At 43.4% G+C, this 21,612-nt stretch overlaps 1 protein-coding gene across 15 annotated transcripts in view; it reads left to right on the plus strand.

The window, feature by feature from the left end:
• Positions 1–21,612, plus strand: part of tnc (tenascin C) — a 350,428-nt gene that overhangs the window by 221,708 nt on the left and 107,108 nt on the right. For all 15 annotated transcript variants that reach the window (XR_005458500.1, XM_038781949.1, XM_038781951.1 and 12 more), the window contains 2 exons: positions 16,765–17,338; positions 17,625–19,127. Coding sequence is in view for 14 of the 15 variants with exons in the window: in XM_038781949.1 (XP_038637877.1) it covers positions 16,870–17,338; positions 17,625–19,127 (1,972 nt within the window). In the remaining variant the exon portion in view is untranslated. The remainder of the gene's footprint in view (positions 1–16,764; positions 17,339–17,624; positions 19,128–21,612) is intronic.

A 21,612-nucleotide genomic window follows, 5' to 3' on the forward strand; every position in this document is an offset into this window, starting at 1 on the left:
GAAAACAGGCATCTGTGATGCTCGGGACTTCTGGGGAAGAGCAAGATGGATCATCCACTTGGCACTTCTGGCTGAAGATTATTGTGAATGCATTAGCTTTGTCTTTTGCACTGATGTGCTGGGCTCCTCCATTTTTGAGGATGGGGATATTTGTGGAGCTGGAATACAACAATACAATAAAGCACAACATACTGTATCACAGAATGAGAGAACGTAAGGTTGTCTCTGTGATTCCTGGAGTATGATTGGCCATAATAAACAGAGATTTAGGAGGGAGGAGAATTGAAAGGAGAATTACCCTAAGTAGCTACAGCTCCAGTGAATGGACTTCAATTAAAGGAGGTTATGCACACTCCCAGGAAGATGACTTACCAAACTCTCTGGCAGAATTCCCAGCCTTTAACTTGATCTTGTAACCATAATAATTTGGATAGCTGGTCAGTTCAGTATTTCTTACACCATAGGATGTTGGTAGTGGTTGGGGAGGTGGGTGGGGGGCTCGTGGATTGGGGGGGGGAGGATTCAGCAGTAGTAATGCCATTGACTGTCAAGAGGAGATGGCTGCATTCTCTCTTGCTGAACATGCCCAATGCCTGAATGTTACTTTCCACTTATCAACCCAAGCCTGAATGTCATCAAGGGCTTGTTGCATTTGGATATGGAGTGCTTCAGCATCTGAGGAATCAGGAATGGTGCTGAACATTGTGCAGTCATTAGCGAACATCCTCACTTCTGATGTTATGATGGAAAGAAGATCATTGGTGAAGTGGTTGGGCATAGAACACTACCCTGAGTAACTGCTGCAGTGATGTCCTTGGACTGAGATGATTGACCCAAACAACCACAAGTTATTTCTTTTGTGCCAGGGTATGACTTCAACCACGTTTTCCCCCTATTCCCAGTGACTCCAGTTTTGCTCCAGCCTCTTGATGCCACACTAGGTCAAAGCTGTCTTGAGGTCAAGGGCAGTCAGTCTCACCTGGCCAACATTCAAGCTTGGACTGATGAGCGAGTAACATTCAGGCCGTACAAGTGCCAGGCCATGGCCACCTCAAACATGGAAGAATCTTACTCTATCCCTTGACATTCGATGACATTAACCATCGCTGAATCCTCGGGGTACTTATCAACATCCTGGAGTTTACCCGTTGAGCAGAAACTGAACTGGACCCGACCATTTAAACGGTGGCTCCTGAACTCTACATTGAACCAGGGTTGATCCCCAGTTTGATGGTACTGGTAGATAGAAGGATAATGCTGGCAAGTGCTGAAGGAATAAACAAGAGAAAAATCTACTCAAAACCTACACAAAGGATATTCCGGGCCATGTGTCCCCAGATTTTGGTTGTACATAATTTTGCTGCTGCTGATGGCTCAGTGTGCCTCATGGATGCATTGTTTTAAAGTTGCTAGATCTGTTCAAAATGCATTCCAATTAGCGCAGTGGTACTGCCACACAACATGATGGAAAGTATCCTCAATGTGAAGATAGGATTATATGGTGGTTACTCCGATAAATACTGTCATGGATCAATGCATCTGTAACATGTAGATTGCTGAGGATAGAGTTGAGTAGGTGTTCCCCCTCGTGTTGGTTTCCTCAGTGCCTGTCGCACAACCAAACAGCAGCTATGCCCTTATGACTCAGCCAGTAGAGATGCTACTGAGCCATTCTTAATGATGGACATTGATGTTGGCACCAAACTGAGTACTCTCTGTGTCTTTGTAACCCTTAGTGCTTCTTCAAAGTGTGTTCAACATGGTGGGTTGATTCATTAGCTGAGGAGGTCTGGTAGGTGGTAACCAGCAGGAGGTTTCCTTGCCCATGTTGGCCTAATGGCATGAGACTTCTTGGGGTCCAAGATTGAGTGTGGACTCCCAGAGCAACTCCTTCTCGACTGTGTACCACTATGCCGCCATCACTGGAGATACTGATGTTGGGGACATTGTTTGTAAGGTATGATTCTGTCAGGCTGTTGCTTGACTAATCGGTGGGATATCTCTCCAAATTTTGGCATATTCCCCCATCCGTTAGTAAGGATCAAGGGCCAGGAATGCTGTTGTCATTTCTGGTAAATGCAAGGTGGTCACTCTCCTTTATTCCATTTAGACCTTGTGGGGTTTGATACAACTGAGTGGCTTAGAATTCCCACAGTGCAGAAGGTGGGAATTCGCCCATCGAGACTGCACCGTCCCTCTTAAAGAGCACACTAACTAGGCCCACTTTTTTTTATTGGTTCATGGGCTGTGGGCATAGCCGGCTGCCAGCATTTGTTGCCCATCCATCATTTAAGAGTCAATAACAATGCTTTGTTATTGACTGGATGCTTTGGATCTCACGTAGGCCAGACCAGGTAAGGACGACAAATTTCCTTCCCTGAAGGACATTAGTGAACGAGATGAGTTTTTAAGACAATCGACAATGGTTTCATGGTCATTTTCATTCCAGATTTTTATTGAATTCAAATTTTACCATCTGCCATGGCAGGATTTGAACCCTGGTCCCCAGACCATTACCCTGGGTCTCTCGATTACTAACCAGCGACAATACCACTATGCCACTGCCTCCCTGACACACAATCCCCGTAATCCTGTAACCACAACTAATCTGCACATCTTCAGGCACTAAGAGGAAATTTAGCATGGCCAATCCACCTAACCTGCACATCTTTGGACGGTGGGAGGAAAACGGAGCAGCCGAGGGAAATCAAACAGACCTGGAAAAACGTGCAAACTCCTTCAGGCATCACCCCAAGGCCAGAATTGAACTCGGATCCCTGGCGCTATAAGCAGCAGTGCTAACCACTGTAGCCACCGTGGACCCACACTGGGCCATTTCAGAGGGCAGTTAAGAGTCCACTGTACATTACTATGGTTCTGGAGTCACGTGGACAGATCAGGTAAGGATAACAGATTTCCTTCCAATAAGAGACATGTGAACCCAGATGGGTTTTTAATGATAATTAACAATGGGTTATAGCCTTTATTCCCAAGACTAGTTGTTTTTAAATTCCAGATTTATTAATTGAATTTAAATTCCACCAGCTACTTGGTGGAATTGAACTTGTGGCCCCAGAGCATTGCAAGGCCTGTGGATTGCTAGTTAGTAGCAGTTACCACTACACACCAGCTTTCCTGATGCAATGGGAGGCAAATCAACTGCCTGGTGACAGGCAACTAGTGACAAGCCCTCCCTCGCGGCCTGGTAGATGTACAGCCATAGATACCATGTAGAGGGATCCAGCGCACAACCACACCACCACCCGCAAAGGTTGCCCTGGGTTCTTTTCATGCTATTTGGCTGAGAAGGCAACTTCTGTTTAGGAACTCTCCCAGTTACCTATCTTTTTCTGCAGCCAGGTGGCTCCTCTGAAGCTGGGAGCCCTGTGTTTCTCCCAGCTAATGTTCTTAATTGTCCAGGAAACCCATCCCATGAGGAACTCCCGCTTTTCTCCCTGGAGTCGAGTTTTTGATCAAAAAACATATTCAAGGGCAGCACGGTGGCCTAGTGGTTAGCACAACCACCTCACGGCGCTGAGGTCCCAGGTTCGATCCCGGCTATGGGTCACTGTCCGGTGTGGAGTTTGCACATTCTCCCCGTGTCTGCGTGGGTTTCGCCCCCACAACCCAAAAATGTGCAGAGTAGGTAGATTGGCCATGCTAAATTGCCACCTTAATAGAAAAAATCATTGGGTAATCTAAATTTAAAAAAACAAATTCAGTTCCTGCTTCTTCTCCCACTCCCTGGCCCAAATTGAGCCCCACATTAAATTCAAAATGCAGCACAAAACTAGAGTTTGATAGCCATCACATTTGTAGAAATAAAACGGTACAACACAATCCTCCAGTGATTCATGGTCTATCTTTATAAAACATCTGAGATACAAAAGCAGATTTTCTTCCAATTCTTCAACTTAAATTTACATTTTCCTGCTTTGGGCGCAAAATGCTTCGTAAACTTTACATTATCAGACTGAAGTTTATCCATGCGAATTGATAGAATGCTGATCATATTCCCTGATGGAATGTGCAAATGAAGTACCTTGCTTTCACCCTGGTGGTTTACAATCCATTCGTGATGGATTGAGACAAATAACCTTGGCCATTTTGGTCACCTGACCAATACAGAGATCCCGTTGCCTTCCATTTCTCTCCTCAGGCAAGAATCATATTCTGTAATAAATCAGAGTCAGATGGTCTAAATGTGGCTCCGCAGGAGACAAAAATAAATGTCCCTCTCCAGAAGTGAAAATTTATTTTACAATTAATGAGTATTTTTCAAAGTAAGGTGAAGCAAAATGAGAGACTGCTGACTACATAACACAGATAACTAATGCATCCTGTTCAGACAACAGATGGCAGAATGTATGCTTAGAATGGAAGTGGTGCTAAACATCAACTTAGTGTCCTAGTTTAGTCTTTCTCAATAATTCTTACACCCGATAAAAACGGATAGTACTTGACATTTACAATTCTATTAGTTTAGAAATTGGAGAATGGTGTTGCTCCTGTTTCAAATCACATCTCCCTCTGTCACAAATTTTGGTCATACCATTGTATCAACATTTAAGTTGCAATGTTAAATTTTGCTGGAAGGATTTTGCAGGGCGACACGCAACCTGTCAAGCTATGTTATGAATGCATCTTCCTTGGCCATCAAGTCCTGGGGCTGGAACTCAAACCCAGAGCTTGGCTCAGAGGCAGGGGCCCCACCCAATGTGCCACAAGACCTCTAGATTGACAGTATTGTAGTGTAACAAAAAAGCTTCAGGAGAACATCATTCCATCGATCCACTTGCTTTAAAAAAATTCTTTTTTATTGCAGCCCAATAAAAGTGTTGATCATTCAGTCACTTTAAAGTATCATTGGCTGAAACTGCAAGCACTTGTACAGTGTTTAATGGGTGGGCAACAAGACCTCCTTCCAAGATTATGTCAGGAAAACAATTTATTTTTAAACTGGGTTACATTTAAGATTAGCATAATGTTTGTAATTATATTCTGTTGGATTAATTTTCCAAAAGATACTGGGCGTGTTTTACCATCGCGCTGCACCAGATGTCTGTGCAGCACGTCGTCGAGATTCTCCATTTCACCAGCTGGTCAATGGGGTTTCCCATCGTTGGGCAGCCCATGCTGTCGGGAAACCCCAAGGCGGCTGGAAAAACTGAGAATTCCGACGCAGAGAATTCAGCCCACTTTCTACAATTACGCAAATTAATCAAAATTGCCCTTAATTGTTCAGATATGTTTTTTGGAAAGGAGTGAATGTGAAGCATCAGGCTTCATTTTGAACCAGGTTGTTTGGTGTAAGGTGGTTGCACATATACATACCAGCACTAGAATCTGCCCAGTTTCTGTTCCATTACAGTAAAATGAATAATAAGCATATGATTCCCAACAAAGACCAGATGATCTGCATAGGCTGGTTACTGACTATGTGGTGAACTTGAAGATGCTCTTCATCACCAAGTAACTTTGTGACACCCATGATTTTGCATGTATACAATAATGGGAACAACATAGGAGCATAGGACCTCTTCGAATCTGCTCCATCATTCAATAAATCATAGCTAATCTGGTTGCAGTCTCAACACAACATTTTTGGTCTGCCCCACTTAAACCGTTGACCTCCTCTGTTGATCAAAATCTTAACTCAGCCTTCGATAAATTCCATGACACAATCTCCACTGCTTTCTGGATAAGAACATTCCTCACAGTAATGACACCTGAGAAGAGAAATGTGCTCCTCATCTGCCTTAAAAAGGGAGACCTCTTAATCTTAAACTGTTGATGCCTGATTCTAGTCTCCCCACAATTGTAAACATCCTCCCAATATTGACCCTATCAAGTCACCTCAGTATCTTAATGTGTTTCAACAAGATCACCTCTCATTCTTAGAAACTCCAATGGCGGATCTGTTCAACTTTCTTCATAAAATAAGCTCCTCATCCCAGGAATGGGATGAGTGAACTTCTCTGGACTGCTTCCAAAACAATATCCTTTTTCCTAGACGGAGACTAAAACTGCACATAGCACTGCACAATCCTCAGGACTCATCATCGAGTTCAGACATGTCACTTTTTTAGACTGTAACCTTTTCATTTATCCCAAACACTTTGTGTCCAATGCAAACCTCCTCCTCCCCCTCTGGGGCATCTGTCAATTATTCTTAAATTTTGCTTTCAACTCGCACTGGCTTTATTCTCCCATTAACACGTTCTGAAATCTTTGTTGCCACCTCTTCTCGCTGCCACCAATCACTGACTTTCTACTCTTCTCCAGTTATTCCACCCCTTCTTATACAATATATCATCCAGCACATTTCTTCTTCTCTTTAATTCTGAAGAAGTAGAGTAATTTCCTTCGGGACTCAAGTTCAAATCCCGCCACTGAGGATGGTGAAATTTGAATTCATAAAAATCTGGAATTAAAAGTCTCATGATGACCATGAAACCATTGCGATTGTCGGAAAAACCCACCTTTTGGGAAGGAAATCTGCCATCCTTATCTGGTCTGGTCTACATGTGACACCAGGCCCACAGTAATGTGGTTGACTCTTAACTGCCCCCTCAAGGGCAATAGGGGATGGGCAATAAATGCTGGCACAGCCTGTGATGCCCACATCCCATGAACGATTTTTTTTAAATAGAGGCTCTAAATGTTAACTCTTTTTTCCTTCCTTATATATGCTGCCAGACCTGCTACCTTTTCCTGGCATTTTCTGTTTTTGTTGCAGTAAAACGTCCCTACTTGCAATAAATGCCAGCATTCTATTTGCCTTCCCAATCACTTGCTGTTCCTAAAAACTAACCTTTTCTGGTAAATCATATATATATATTTATTGTATTGCTCTTCATCCTGTCAAAGTGGCCAGGTTACCATTTTCCCACATTATACCCCATCTGCTGATGCTTTACCCACTCATTTAACCTGTCTATATCTCTTGGCAGAATCTTTACCTTCTGACGACTTTCTTTCTTACCTATCTTGGTATCATTGGCAAATTTAGCCAACGGTCCCATTGATCATTGGATGTCATTGCCATATGAACTCATGAAAGCATTCAGATGAAATTCTTTTATCTGCTATTTGCCAAAGACACACACCCTGTTGTGTTGGCAATTTTATACCTTTTCTCGAATCCCAGGCAAAGGAGTGTCATAAAATCACATTGATGAGCTGGGTGCTATAAGTTAGACACAATTTTACCTCATGAAACCCATGGTTTCTTCAATGGCTTAATAAATAAATTAAAGCGAACATCATAAAGGAAAGACGCCTGGTCAAGAATAAAATAGAAATTGGCAGACTCCTCCATCGCCATATTTGAGTGCCTGACTGCAGGCCAACGTTGGCAACCACAGTAAAGGTTTCCTGAAGTAACTGTATGCTTTCTCTGTTGGAGTTCAGGGTGTGAGGTCTGGCAGATTGCTAAGAAAATCAAAATGGAGGAAGTCCCTTTAGCCTCAAGTCAGCTGTTAAAAATCTGTGAAATGTAAAAAGATGCACATTGTAACTTACACATACGATTAAATTAAAATGTGGGCTAGATGGAGGGATTTCCCCCCGATATTCCAGGCCATGGAGTAGATGGGAGACTTTCTCTGGATATTCTGGGACACTGAAATGCTCCGAGGTGACCAAATAAGAGTCGTTAGGCTGAAATGCTGGTTTAGCCAGTATTTAGTGCGTGTAGTTGAAGCTTGCTCTCAGCACGGCAGTCAGAAGATTTTTAAGCAGCTCATTATAATTAAAAATGATTGCTAGCAATCATTAATGAGGCTGCACGGCACATTGATGATTAACAATTGATCTGACTCTTTCTCCTAACAACAACCAGTTGATTGGGGAAAACCTGTAGTTGCCGGGGTTTTGAGTGTCCATTTAAGTAGATCACTTTTTATTGTTCAGTCGCTGCTAGAGATTTGAAGGCTACTTTTGAAGTATTAGAACAGTACAGCACAGAACAGGCCCTTCGGCCCTCAATGTTGTGCCGAGCAATGATCACCCTACTCAAGCCCACGTATCCACCCTATACCAGTAACCCAACAACCCCCATTAACATTATTTTTTAGGACACTAGGGCAATTTAGCCTGGCCAATCCACCTAACCCGCACATCTTGGACTGTGGGAGGAAACCGGAGCACCCGGAGGAAACCCACGCACACACGGGGAGGACGTGCAGACTCCGCACAGACAGTGACCCAGCCGGGAATCGAACCTGGGACCCTGGAGCTGTGAAGCATTGATGCTAACCACCATGCTACCGTGCTGCCCTAAAGTACATTGGGAAATTTTCTGGGACAATTGTCAAGACTGCACCGTCAGTCTTATCAACATTTATTCTGGAAATTCTGTGAAGATTTTACTTAAAAAGAGTAAGTGTGGTGCCATTGCATTATTGGACACCTTTTAGAAGTCATCAGGAGATAAAGGAGTCCATGGCATTTTGCTAAGGGCCTCCCTTTGATTCCCTGGGAGGATGTGAGGCCAGGGCAGACCAGCTGCTGTGGAAGAGAGGCCGAGGTCTTTCTTTCAATGGTTAAAGGTTATCCCTCCTCCTCTGAACTTCTTCCTCCAGGACATTTATGATCATGCATCTTCTCACCCTGAGCCATCCTGAAGTATACCACTGAGGGGAAGTCAGCACGCTCCATACCTTCAATAGCAATCGGTGCATGGAGCCCACATGTACTGCTCTGTGAAAATTATGTCTAATCGGCCTTTGAGTGCTAAACCTGTAGGTGTCTGATTTTTTTTTTTTAACCCAAACAGGTTCAAATTGGAGAAACCAGCAGTTAAAACCGAAACTGCATGCTAAAAATAAACTTTCAAATTAGCACAGCACTTATTCCACATCTGTTTCCACCCTTTCACTAAAAATAACCCACTGTAAATATAAATTAACAAATTAACATATAAAATAATTAGAATGAGCAATGTCATATATCAGAAAACAATTGCAATGTTAAAAGCCATATATTTATTGGGTAGTAGTACTTTCATCATACCCACACAATCAACACTGCACCACATAATTAATTCTGTGCTCTCAAAATGGATGACACTGGCAGGGCTGCGTATATTGTCCAATCCTAGTTGCCTGAGAGGATGATGGGTCACCATCACCTTGATTTGTTTCTGTGCCTGTGATGATGGTTGTTCCACAATGTTCGCTTTGAGTTCCAGGACATTAGCCCTTCCACATTGACGCAACTCCCCAAGTGTGGATGGCGTGTGACTTGGAAGAGAAAGTTTTAAAGTTATAATTTGGGCAAAGGAAGGCAATGGGCAATGGAGAATGATGGGCATCCTGAACAATAGAGGTGGGGTGATAAGAAACCCAATTGGTGGGGGGTTAGGAATTTGTCAGTTGACAAAGAATATATTTGGCAATAAATCTTCGCGCTAAATAAGGACGTGTCAGAATGAACAGAATTGTGATATGAACTCACGGGATAAATCTTTTTACTCAGAGATTGCTTAATATATTATTTATTTTGCAGATTTCATTTTTGATCGATCTAATTTCAATGCAACAAAGAAAATTGTCAATGACTTTGAAATCGCTATCAGTATTGTCTGAACCTCCATAGATAGAAAATAATAGGCTCTCAAAGATGGCACTATAATTTCTGGCTTTCAGTTTCTAACTATATTATACTATATGACTATACTATTCATTGTTTTCATCTTCTGTTATGCAATTCCACTAAGGTGGCTGACGCATGGTTCATTTGAAGGGATTCAGACCTATTTTCCCCCATTACCTGGGGGTAAGATAAGAATCGGCAATTTATTTCATGTTAAACATGTTATATTGTCCCAAACGGTTATTATTACTCAATGCTACTCTCCAGCACTGTTGAAATGGAGAAATAAAAGGTTTTTGTTTCCTGTATGATAAAGTCTATATGAAGATCGTTATTAAAAATCATCAAACACCATTTTGCGTGGCAATTTAGTTTGTTAACATTGTGCACCACGTTCTCATTATATTTCAAAAGGGCACCTTCTTTGTGTCAAAAGGCTAGCATTCATTATTTAGTGGAAATTCTATTTGACCATCTTGTCACTCAATGTTGCCCAGCTGTGAAATTGTGCAGCAGATTAATTTGCCAATTCCACCGCTATCTATTTTAGTGCTATTATCAGCACATTTTGAAGTTTGGCATTTAAGCTGTGTTGATGGGAGGGCTGCACAGAGCTTTGCCAAGAGCTGAGATCTGGGGTTGAAAATGAATCTTGGCTATAACATCAATTCACCCAGTATTTTGAATTAGCTTGAATATTGAATATGAGGCTTTTTAAGCTTTATGTGTACCTGATTTAGTTCAGTTTTAATTAATCCTCTATGAGCATGATGAAATTACAATTAATGCCTTCTTTTTCCAGAATTTGTATTGTGAACTTATGCTATTTTACAATTTAAGATCTATCAATAATAGTCAATGCCCACTCTACAGGTAAATAGATTTATACAGTAATATTGCATTATCGTGCAATTGATAAAGATATTCACTGTTTCTCCGTTTTAAGAGATTCAGCATCTGCATAGCACATCCATACTGCGAGTCTCTTGTAAGATCTTTTCTTTCAGCAAATTGTGATAGCTTTGGTTGCCTTTTATTGTAACTTTAATGCTTATGTTCATGGAGACAACCTGGTGATCTCGCTTCTTGTGCCTGTCTGCCATTCATCTTGTATTTTGACAACTGTCGTATCTAAATGAGAGACGTGGTGTATTTTCAAAATTTCTAAATGGCTTCAAAATTATATTTAGTGAAGTGTCATGAGGGTTTTGACTGACTACACTCATGATGTGGTCTGTATAACCTGCCCTGAAACTGGCCATGATAAATTGCAGGTCGAAGATTATTATCAGGAAGTGGTGACAAGTGAGATTGAGATTTTACTCCACAGGAAGAAAAGAATGGTCTTCCATTACACAGACCTCTCAAAGTGCTTTACAGCCAATACAGTACTTTTGAAGTGTAGCCACTCTTGGAACACGGAGAACATTTGCACAACAAAGCCCTGCAAATGGCAATGAAATAATGAAGGATACACGTTGGCCAGGACATCAGGCAGAACTCCGAGTTTCCTCCGGATTCTCCGGTTTTCTCCCACAGTCCAAAGATGTACAGGCTAGCTGGGTTTACAGGGACAGGACGGGGGAGTGTACCTGGGTGGAATGCTCTTTCAAAGAATTGGTGCAGACTTAATGGGCAAAATGGCCATCCTTTCTGCACTATAAAGATTCTATGAAGATCAATGAAGAACTCATCTGCTCTTTGAAACACAGTCACGGGATCATTGACATCCACTGGAGAGGACGGGTGGTGCCTCGATATAATGTTTCATCCGAAAAGTGGAACTTCCGACAATGCAGCATTCAAGGGCTGCACTGAAGTGTCATGGTTGGATGAGGTGCTCAAGACTTGAAGCCACAAATCTCTGACTTGGATGTTAATGTGTTACCCTGAATCAAGGATGAGACATTGGGGGAGGAATTCCTAAGTCTGGCTTCACCCGAGGTTGTTCTGTGCCCCTCATTTTAACCTAATGAAAATTCATAAATTTGTTGAATGAGTCAACAAGTATGAAATCTTTGGGGGGGGTGATAAAAACATGAAGTAGTTTCAAAAGAATGGACCTGTAGTATTTGTAGTATATTGGAAAAACAGTACAATTGTAATAAAGTGAAACATTTTCAGGTTTGTTCTGGTTTGGGATACAGTTAAAGTCATAATCTACATTCTAAATATCATTTGCTGTATTGTGGTGTTTTATATATTGGTACAAACATCCTATTTATCATAAAGCAAAACAGTGAGTTCCAGGCAGTATCAATTGTAAATTATGGGGATATTTTTTCTCACCTAACCATCAAAATCATCAGGCTCAGTGAATAGATAGGAGTTCTCTGACCCTCCCTAACAGCACTGTGGATGCACCTGCACCTCAGGGATTGCAGTGGTTCATGAAGGCAGCTCACTGACACCTTCTGAAGGGCAACTAGGGGTGGACATTAAATGCTGGCCTAGCCAGCAATGCCCACATCTCGTAAATGAATACAAAAATGTATATTTTGTTGCTCGATATGTTTTAAAACAGGAGAACAGATCTGCCATCACTAGACTGCCTCCTCTCCTCCAAGGAATTCAGAAAATAAACATTATATTTTTTAAAGTAAACCAACAAATTTGTAAACTTCTTAAAATAAAACATTTTATTCCAAAACTAGCATAAAAAGGTACACAGCCACCCAAAAGACAGCCGAAATATAAACAGTTTGTCATTTTTCCTGTTTTTATGGTTAGCACTGTTGCTTCACAGCGTCAGGGTCCCAGGTTCGATTCCCAACTTAGGTCACTGTCTGTGTGGAGTCTTTACGTTCTCCCCATGTCTGCGTGGGTTTCCTCCGGGTGCTCCTGTTTCCTCCCACAAGTTCCGAAAGACGCGCTTGTGAGGTGAATTGGGCATTCTGAATTCTCCCCTCAGTGTACCCGAACAGCCGCTGGAATATGGCTCCAGGGGATGTTCGCAATAACTTAATTGCAGTGTAAATGTAAGCCTACTTGTGATAATAATAAAGATTATTATTATTAAACCTTGCCCAACAACCCTCTCCCCGAAAACACCCCTCCCCTTAATCACCGGCGACAAATAAATCTTTAAACACAGGTATAAGCAGTCCCCACCTCACACAAAATCCCTCCTCTGACTCTCTGACAGCACACTTCATTTCCCCCCTCCTCCAGCCATGCCGATGCTTTCGGGGGCGCCGCCGACCTCCACCCTCGCAGAACTTTTTGGCGAGCAATCAGGGAGGCAAAGGCCACGTCATCAGCCCCCTTCCCTCCAGTAGCTCCCGCATCTCCGACACCCCAAAGATCGCCAGCAGCTGGCACGGCTCATCCATCACACCCACTGTCTCCAACAGTGTCTCAAAGATCAATGTCCAAAAACTCTACTAGCTTTGGGCAGGACCTGAACATGTGTACTTGATTCGCTGGTCTCCTTGTGCACCTCTCACACCTATTCCCCACCTCGGGAAATAACCTTTTCATCCGCGCCCACATCATATGAGCTCTGTGGACCACCTTAAACTGTACCAGACTCATCCTGGCACACAAGGAAGTCAAGTTCACCAATAAAAGAGTTCACTCCAGGCAGTCCCCCCACCCTCCTAGCTCCATTCCCAACTCCTCCTCCCACTTACTCTTTGTTTCGTCTAATGGCACCTCCCCCGGCTTCCAGTAGCCACTTATAAATACCTGCAATCCTCCCTTCCCCCAACTCCTCATTTGATAACAACCTCTCCAGTAGGGTATGACTTGGTAGCTGAGGAAACAAAGTGAGCTCCTTTCGCGCAAAGTTTTAATGTGGTCCAATATTACAATCCTGGTGTCTTCCGCCCCTACTAACCCCAAGAATATAGATTTCCCCATCAGGAAAAGTCTATGCATATGGGAGATGACGGAAAACTCGTACTCTTCGAATGCCTAAATGTCCACTGATCCACTACCCCCATCTCTTTCACTATCCCCGACGTTATCAATGATTTGGGGCTTGACCTATCCATCCTGAGATCTAAAACACAATTGAAATCACCTCCATAATCAATTAGTGCAACTCTAAATCCAGAATGGCCGGCAAAGTCTTCTTAATGAATTCCATATTATCCCACTTGGGCAGAAAAAGATGACAGATGCCCCGCAAGACCACGCTCACTATCACTCACCACCCTCCTGAGTCCCGCACCTCGTTAGCCACCACAAATACCGTCTTCTTACTAAACAAAATCGCAACCCCTCTCGACTTAGAATCAAACTTCAAATACCTGCCCCCCATTACTTTGGTGACCTCATCTGGTCCTACAAAATTTGTAAACTTTTAACAGTTGACTGCTTACCCCATGTTCAACTGCAACCATCTCTCCCTCATGCTGTCACCAAAGCGTTAGGGATGGTCTATGCATTTGGATTGTTTGAAGTATCCATTTCTTGGCCCCTGTGGCCAGATTGACAGTGGCTACTTAACTAGTGAAGTAAAGTTTGGGTCTGAATTTGCATCATTAAGGACCTGAATGAGCACGTGGCATGCCATAACATTCAAGGCTATGGGCCAAGTGCTGGCAAATGGGATTACGTAGGCAGGTCAGATGTTTTTAATACGTCGGTGCAGCCATGATGAGCTGAAGGGCTTCTTCTGCACTGTATTATTCTCTGATTCCTCGCTGTTACTGAGGACAATGAAAATTGAGCAAGCCTTCCAATTTCACTCTTGTAGTGACGCTTCAAGTTAGAAACTTGATTTGAGTCAAATGCAAAATATTAGTGCAATTAAACAATTATTTGTTGAAATTCCTTTTTTTATATAAATTTAGAGCACTGAATTTTTTTTCCAATTAAGGGGCAATTTAGCATGGCCAATCCACCTAACCTGCACATATTTGGGTTGTGGGGGTGAAACCCATGCAGACACGGGGAGAATGTGAAAACTGCACACGGACAGTGGCCCGGGGCCAGGATTGAACCTGGGTCCTCAGCATCTTAATCTGCAGTGCTAACCACTGCACCACCATGCTGCCTTTTATTTGTTCAAATTCTAACATTTTTCAATGCCAACAATTGGCTTTATGGTTTCAGGTGTTGGAATTTCAGTCACTCTTGCATCACCTGGACTTGACATTGGGTAATATTGGGAAGGTCCTCTTTTTTTAAATTAAAATTCTTTGGTCCATTACACACACATAAAGCTCAGCCACCTGCTGCCAAGTTTGCAGACAGTAAGACATTCCCAGACTCATTTGCTGTACATTGATAATTATACCGTGCAAAAATGAAGCATGCTGCAATTTGGAACTTTTTCAAAGTTCAAAATCTTTTTTGAAATAAAATTGTTCAACTCGACTTTTCTCATTGTTCCAAGGTGGCATTCAGAATTCGGATTTTCCCCTCAAATTTTTAGCCTTGTAAATTTGAGAGGCGGAGTGTCCATTATTGCACATAGTTTCAGACAATTGTTGGATTAAGGGCCTGCTAACTAGGCAGTTAGAATGTAAAGGCTTGCATATACTCAATGAACTCAAACTTACAAGATGCCTTGCTGACCAGGAAAATCAGCTGCCAGTTTAAAGTAGCCATGGGAATGAAACAGACTTGGCATAATGGTGAATGAATTGGTGATTCCAGTGTAAGTTGCACCCAAAATCATGCCAGCTTTGTAAAGTGCTTCATTCCCTTGTGTTTCTACTCAGAATCATTGGTGTTTTGCCAAACACAAAGGGTCGGAGAATCCCTGGGAGGGGGATCTCGCCCCGCCACTCCGACGCCGGCTGCCATATTCTCCGGCGCCGGTTTTCGGGTGGGGATCACGCCGCACCGGTCGGGGGCCGTTGGCAGCGGCCACCCTGGCAATTCTCCCGGCCCCGATTGAGCTGGCCAGTCCCGCCATTGTGGATTGGACATGATCCCACAGGGTGAGACCTGAGCTGGGCCACGCTGGCGGTTCTGCTAACTCGCTCAGTCCCTTCGGTGCCGGCCTAGCACCCGGAAATGCGGAGAATTCCGCAACTTCCGGTCGGCCTGATGCGGAGTAGTTTGCGCTGTTTTTTACGTCGGCATTGGGCCATCGCGCGGATTCGGGAGAATCCCTCCTAAAATCTGTCACGGTCCAGCACAATTGGACAGCAAGTTAAACACAGGATTTTCTTAAATGCATTTCAAATATTCCTTGATATATTTGGAGTGATAACTTGTTATTTGGCTGAAAATGGATTTGTCACAAAAGCATAAATCAATCCAGGAACTTTGAAAACCTGACTTCAAATTACTGTAAATTACTTTTCAAAAATATATAAAACAAGATGGCGCTAAAGTATCAGTCCTTCTGTAAATTAGAAAAATAATTCAAAAGCTTTAAAAATGTACCTCTTAGTGTCCTTGCCAAGGTGCCAGGCTGGCAGTGCCAAGTGCTCAGGTAGCACTAGCAGTGGCAGGGTGCCACCCTGCCAAGAGGCCGACCACCCAGAAGTCTCCAATCACCTGGGAGACACCCCTAAGTGCCGTTCCACCTGGTCCCTGTTAGTGGGTACCAGTGCTAAATGGCACCCGGTTGGTGGCTCCTCAGTGAGGTCGGTAGATGCCGGATGGCCGTTCGATCGGCACAGACATAATTAAGTGGGATTTTAAGCTCACTTAACTATGTGAGTCTGGGTCCTGCCCATTGTGGGAAAGATCCAGATTGCGATGTCTCGCGAGCTATCTCGACCATCAGGAATCCCTGAAGAGGCTTCTCCCTGGATCCAGTCACGTCCCATCCTGATTCTGTGGGACGCAGCAGGTAAATTGTGCCCCTTGATGCTCCCGTTATGTGGAAAATGTCTTCCCTATAAATAATAATTATCTCTTTTGTTATCTATTATTGGCTGATTTACAAAGATGGTTGAAAGAAAGAAAAGCATATTTCTGATCTTCACTTTTGCTGACCTTCCCCGTTTTCTTTGTTCATCATGGGATGTGGGCGTCGCTGGCTGGGTCAGCATTTATTGCCCATCCCTGAGGACATCTAATTCAATCAACTTTTAAATCAATCAACCCACCATGTTTCAATTTTGTTGCTTAATTTGGTTGCCTCAACATGTCTCCAAATGCAAATTTTAATTTTTGTTCCAAATGTGTGAGGAATTACAAAACGTCATGTCAGTTTGTGAAGAGATATCCTTTCACATTTTATTTCTTGATTTCTTACAGATAAATTGAGCTGGAAAGGTCCCAAAGTTCTCACATTTTATCGCTCTGTGTTACATCAGTAAACAAAATTGACTGCACAAAATAGGAAGATCGCAAACTACCAGAATGGGGCTCAAGTGGCACATTTTAGTTTGTTTTGTGACAGCTATTTTGGTGGAACAAACCCACGAGGGGCTTATTAAGAAAGTTATTAGACAGAGGAGAGACATTGTACAGCCAAAAGAAGAGAATATCACTTTACCTGTTGGAATCCAACCTATAAACTTCAACCACGTCTACAACATCAATGTTCCTCTTGGCTCTCTCTGTTCAGTGGACCTGGAGTCTCCCGATGGCATTGCAAGACCCAAAGCTGATTCCAGCGACCAGCACATAGAGCATACTGTTGATGGTGAAAATCAAATTGTCTTCACTCATCGAATCAATATCCCACGTCAGGCCTGCGGCTGTGCGGCAGGGCCAGACATCCGTGACTTACTCAACAGGTTGGAGGTGCTGGAAGGTCATGTCTCATCATTGCGTGATCAGTGCGCTAATGGAGGATGCTGTGGAAATGGTGCACAGCAAGGAACAGGTATGAAAGTAGTAAGCGTATTAAATAGTTAAATAATTGTGGTGCTTCTACCATGTCACCAATGTAAACTGAGAGTTCTGCTATATATATAGTTTTATATATATATTCTTGTCTTACCAAAACAAATAGCTGGTACATATTTAATCTCATATTGTTAAGAATAAATTTGGATATTAGAACAGATAAAGTTGTGATGTCCAAGCAATTTAATGGAATTAAAGCCCTTCAGTCTTAGTTGCCTACTTGATACAAATCATGTCTTACACAAAAAAACATCTTTTCTTAGGTCGCATTGATGTAAAACCATTCTGTGGTGTAAATGGAAACTACAGTACAGACACTTGTGGCTGTTTGTGTAACCCAGGCTGGAAAGGAACAAATTGCACAGAGCCTGACTGTCCAGAACAGTGCAATGAAAGAGGCACCTGCGTTAACGGCAAGTGTTTGTGTGAGGAAGGTTTCACTGGTGAAGACTGTGGCATTGAAGTCTCCTGCCCTAATGACTGCAGTGATCAAGGCAGGTGTATAAATGGTGTCTGTCATTGCTTTAGTGGTTACACAGGAGAAGACTGTAGCCAGCAGCTGTGTCGATTTGACTGTGGTGAATATGGAATCTGTATTGATGGAATTTGTGTCTGTGATGAGGGTCATACAGGCGAAGATTGCAGGATAAAGCTCTGTCCCAACAACTGCAGTGGCCAAGGCATTTGTATCAATGGACAGTGTGTCTGTGATGAAGGCTTAACTGGAGAAGACTGTAGGGATTTGGCCTGTCTAAACAACTGCTATAATCGTGGCCGCTGCGTGGACGGAGAATGTATCTGTGATGAAGGTTTTACGGATCAGGACTGCTCAGAAATTATTTGCCCTCATGACTGTTATGATCGTGGGCGTTGTATTGACGGGGTATGTTACTGTGATGAAGGTTTCACTGGTGAAGATTGTGGAGAACTTGTCTGTGTAAACAACTGCAGTAACAATGGCCTCTGTGTCAATGGGCAGTGTGTCTGCAACGAAGGCTACGCTGGCGAAGACTGTAGCGAATGGGCTTGCCTGAACAACTGCAACCACCGTGGGATCTGTGTCGATGGAGAGTGCATCTGCAATGAAGGCTTCGCTGGAGAAGATTGTGGTGAATCGACCTGCCCAAACAACTGTAACCATCGTGGACACTGCGATGAAGGACATTGTATCTGTGATGAAGGCTTCACAGGAGAAGACTGCAGTCAGCTCCTCTGCCCAAACAATTGCAACAATTTTGGTCGCTGTGTCAAAGGCCGGTGCATCTGCAACTATGGCTTCACTGGAGACGACTGTGGTGAAGTCGCTTGTCCAAACAACTGCAACAACCGAGGTCACTGTGTCAGTGGTCAGTGCATCTGTGAGGAGGGCTATTCAGGAGAAGACTGCAGTGAGCTAATTTGCCCAAATGACTGCTATGACCGTGGGCAATGTGTCAATGGCCAATGCATATGTGAAGAAGGTTTCACAGGGGAAGACTGTGGTCAGCTGGCCTGTCCAAATGACTGTAACAACCGTGGCCGCTGTGTCAACGGGCAATGTATCTGTGATGATGGGTTTACTGGCGAGGACTGCAGTGCACTGGCCTGCCCTAACAACTGCAATAACCGTGGCCAATGTGTCAATGGTCAGTGTGTCTGCGATCCAAATTACAGAGGACTAGATTGTGCAGGTTTGGCCTGTCCCAATAACTGCAATGATCGTGGGAGTTGCGTTGATGGTCGATGTGTCTGTGATGAAGGCTACATAAACGAAGACTGCTCTGCAGGTAAGTGATACCAATTATTTGTTTCCACTTGGTTTGTCCTAGACAAGTATCTATTTCATTCAAGATCTATCTTCTTTATTAGCTTTTATTGCATTACAGAAATTCATAATAGTATCAACTAACAGGAATGTTGGGCAGTAACTCAATGCATTTAACTGTGTCTGGCTGTCTATTATTTAACCTATCTAACAATTTGAAGTGCTTTGGTTTCATAATGCAGTTTTTAAAAGCTGAAATTAAACTGTCAGATCTCTATTCATTCCCAATCTATTTTGTCGTGTCTTGTTCTTGGACATTTTAGTGTTTAAAATACAGAAAAGGAAGTACGTAGGAATTACTGGTGGTATATATCTTTAAATAAATGAGACTATGGACTTCGATAAGCAATTGAGTTGCTCACTGTCTGGTTTTGAAGTTTGAAAAAAACCTTCCATGTGAATCCAAGAGATTTTTCCCATATGCTCGATAACCATGCCAGAAACTCTGCAGTTCATAAATGAAATTTAAACAAAATGGAACAAAACATGACCTTTATCATTTTTTGCTATCCCCAATTAATTTGCGATTATAGTCAACAACTGACAAAGTAGTAGCACTGTTTATTTTCTGCAGTCTGCTTGTCTGGTACATCCAGAAGTTTGTGATTTAAAATAAATGAATAGAATAATTATCATTTTGTTCATTCCTACGATGTGACATACCGTTCCTTTTGGTCAAAACTATTCATTATAACGAAAGCAACAACTTGAGGATGGTGGAAATCTGAAATTGCTGGAAAAATTCATCGGGTCTGACAGCATCTGTGGAGAGAGAAACAGAAGTCAGGGGGCTGGATTCTCTGATTCTGGGGCTATGTCCCCACGCCGGCGTGTGAACGGTGTTTTATGCCAGAAGAAATGATGTAAAATGGCCACCGATTCCCCGTTTTGCTGGGGGCTAGCATCAAGGCAGCATAGAGCACCGACTCTAGCAGCCGATACGCCCCGGAGAATTGCCGCGCCGTACGACATAGCGGAGGCAGCTCGCGGACCCGGCCCATGAAATAGTGCCCCCCTTTGGCCGGCTCGTGTGCTCTGGACCACCCCCCCAAAGTGCCCCAGCCCCGAATAATGTACCCTCCAGCCCACGGATCGGCCCTCCCTCAACTGTGGCGGACCTGGACTGAGTCCGCAGCCACCACACTGAGTTCCCGACGGATGTGCTCACACGGGACCCTCGCCGTCAGGAACTCGGCCCGTACTGAGAATAACCCCGCTATTCAACAGCACTTTGCTTTTTTTTTGGCCTTGGGGAATTTCTCCCCGTCGAGGCCACAATTAGGCAGACATCCTGTACTGGCTAGCTGAGCTTGGCAGCAGGACCGGCTCCTTGGAGATCGGGGCACCATTTTAGAAGGCTGCCACGATGTGTAGTCCCCTCCCTCTCAATACACCCCCCCCCCCCCCCCCCCCCCCCCCCCTCCCCTCCCATCCCCTCCAACTTACAAGATTTTCTTGTCTAGCATGAAGGCCGATTTTGGACTCTCCTGAGATTTAAACATCACTTTCCGACTCCAAGTCAGACTCGGTGGGGTTGTTGAAATGCGTCCAAAGTTACAGACCGGCACTTGGAGGAAGAAAAAGCAAAATGAAGAACAGAGTCCATGGTCTAGAAGTTGGTTTTAAATTCACTTTAAATTTATTCCCTTTTGTACCTTCTCTTCCTTTTGTAACCTTTCTCCTCTGTCAATTGAGAGCAAGTATGCTTTCTGGATCTGATATCCCTCCATGTCACTGTTTTTTTTCATCCACATTCTGACCTAATGTGGAATGTTCCTTTTATGACTAGTTTTAATGGGGAAGCAGGGTTCTAGGATTGGACTTTCATCATTGAGGTGGGATGCGTGAACTGAGGAAATGTCCGGCTTAACCCGCCCACCTTGGGAGAAAGTGCAAGCAAGGATGGGATTTTCATTGTGGGGGAGTGCGTGTGGACTGCAGTCGGGCCAGCTAACCTAGAATAAAGTTTAAAGGCAGTCACTGTCTACCATGGAGCTGTGAGACATTGTTCCAGTTAAAATAAAATCAGGAAGGCCCTTAAGCGCTCATAGCCCTTCAACACACACCTTCCATGTCCTATCCATGCCCCCAACCCACCCACATGGTCTCTTATACCATGTTATGCCCCGCCAAACAGCTCTGTGGTCCCTCATGCCATGGTGTGACCCCCCCCCCCCTCTCCAAACAACACTGATTGACCCTAATTCCCTCTTGCCAAACTCTGGCACTTCCATGCCTATTCACCCACTATACACTGTATAGGACCAATGAAACCGCAAATGACAGTAGAATATGTGAAAGAAAGTTTTTGAAAAAAATCATTCATTCATAACTACATTTTTTCTTTCAGAACATTTATTTTTACCACAGCCCAATAAACGTGTCAATCATCCAGACACGCTAAAGTTCTAACTGCTGAAACTGCTTGCAGTTGACACCTCTTTATC

Source organism: Scyliorhinus canicula, chromosome 21 (genome assembly GCF_902713615.1).
Source record: "Scyliorhinus canicula chromosome 21, sScyCan1.1, whole genome shotgun sequence".
In the NCBI taxonomy this organism is placed as follows: Eukaryota; Metazoa; Chordata; class Chondrichthyes; order Carcharhiniformes; family Scyliorhinidae; genus Scyliorhinus; species Scyliorhinus canicula.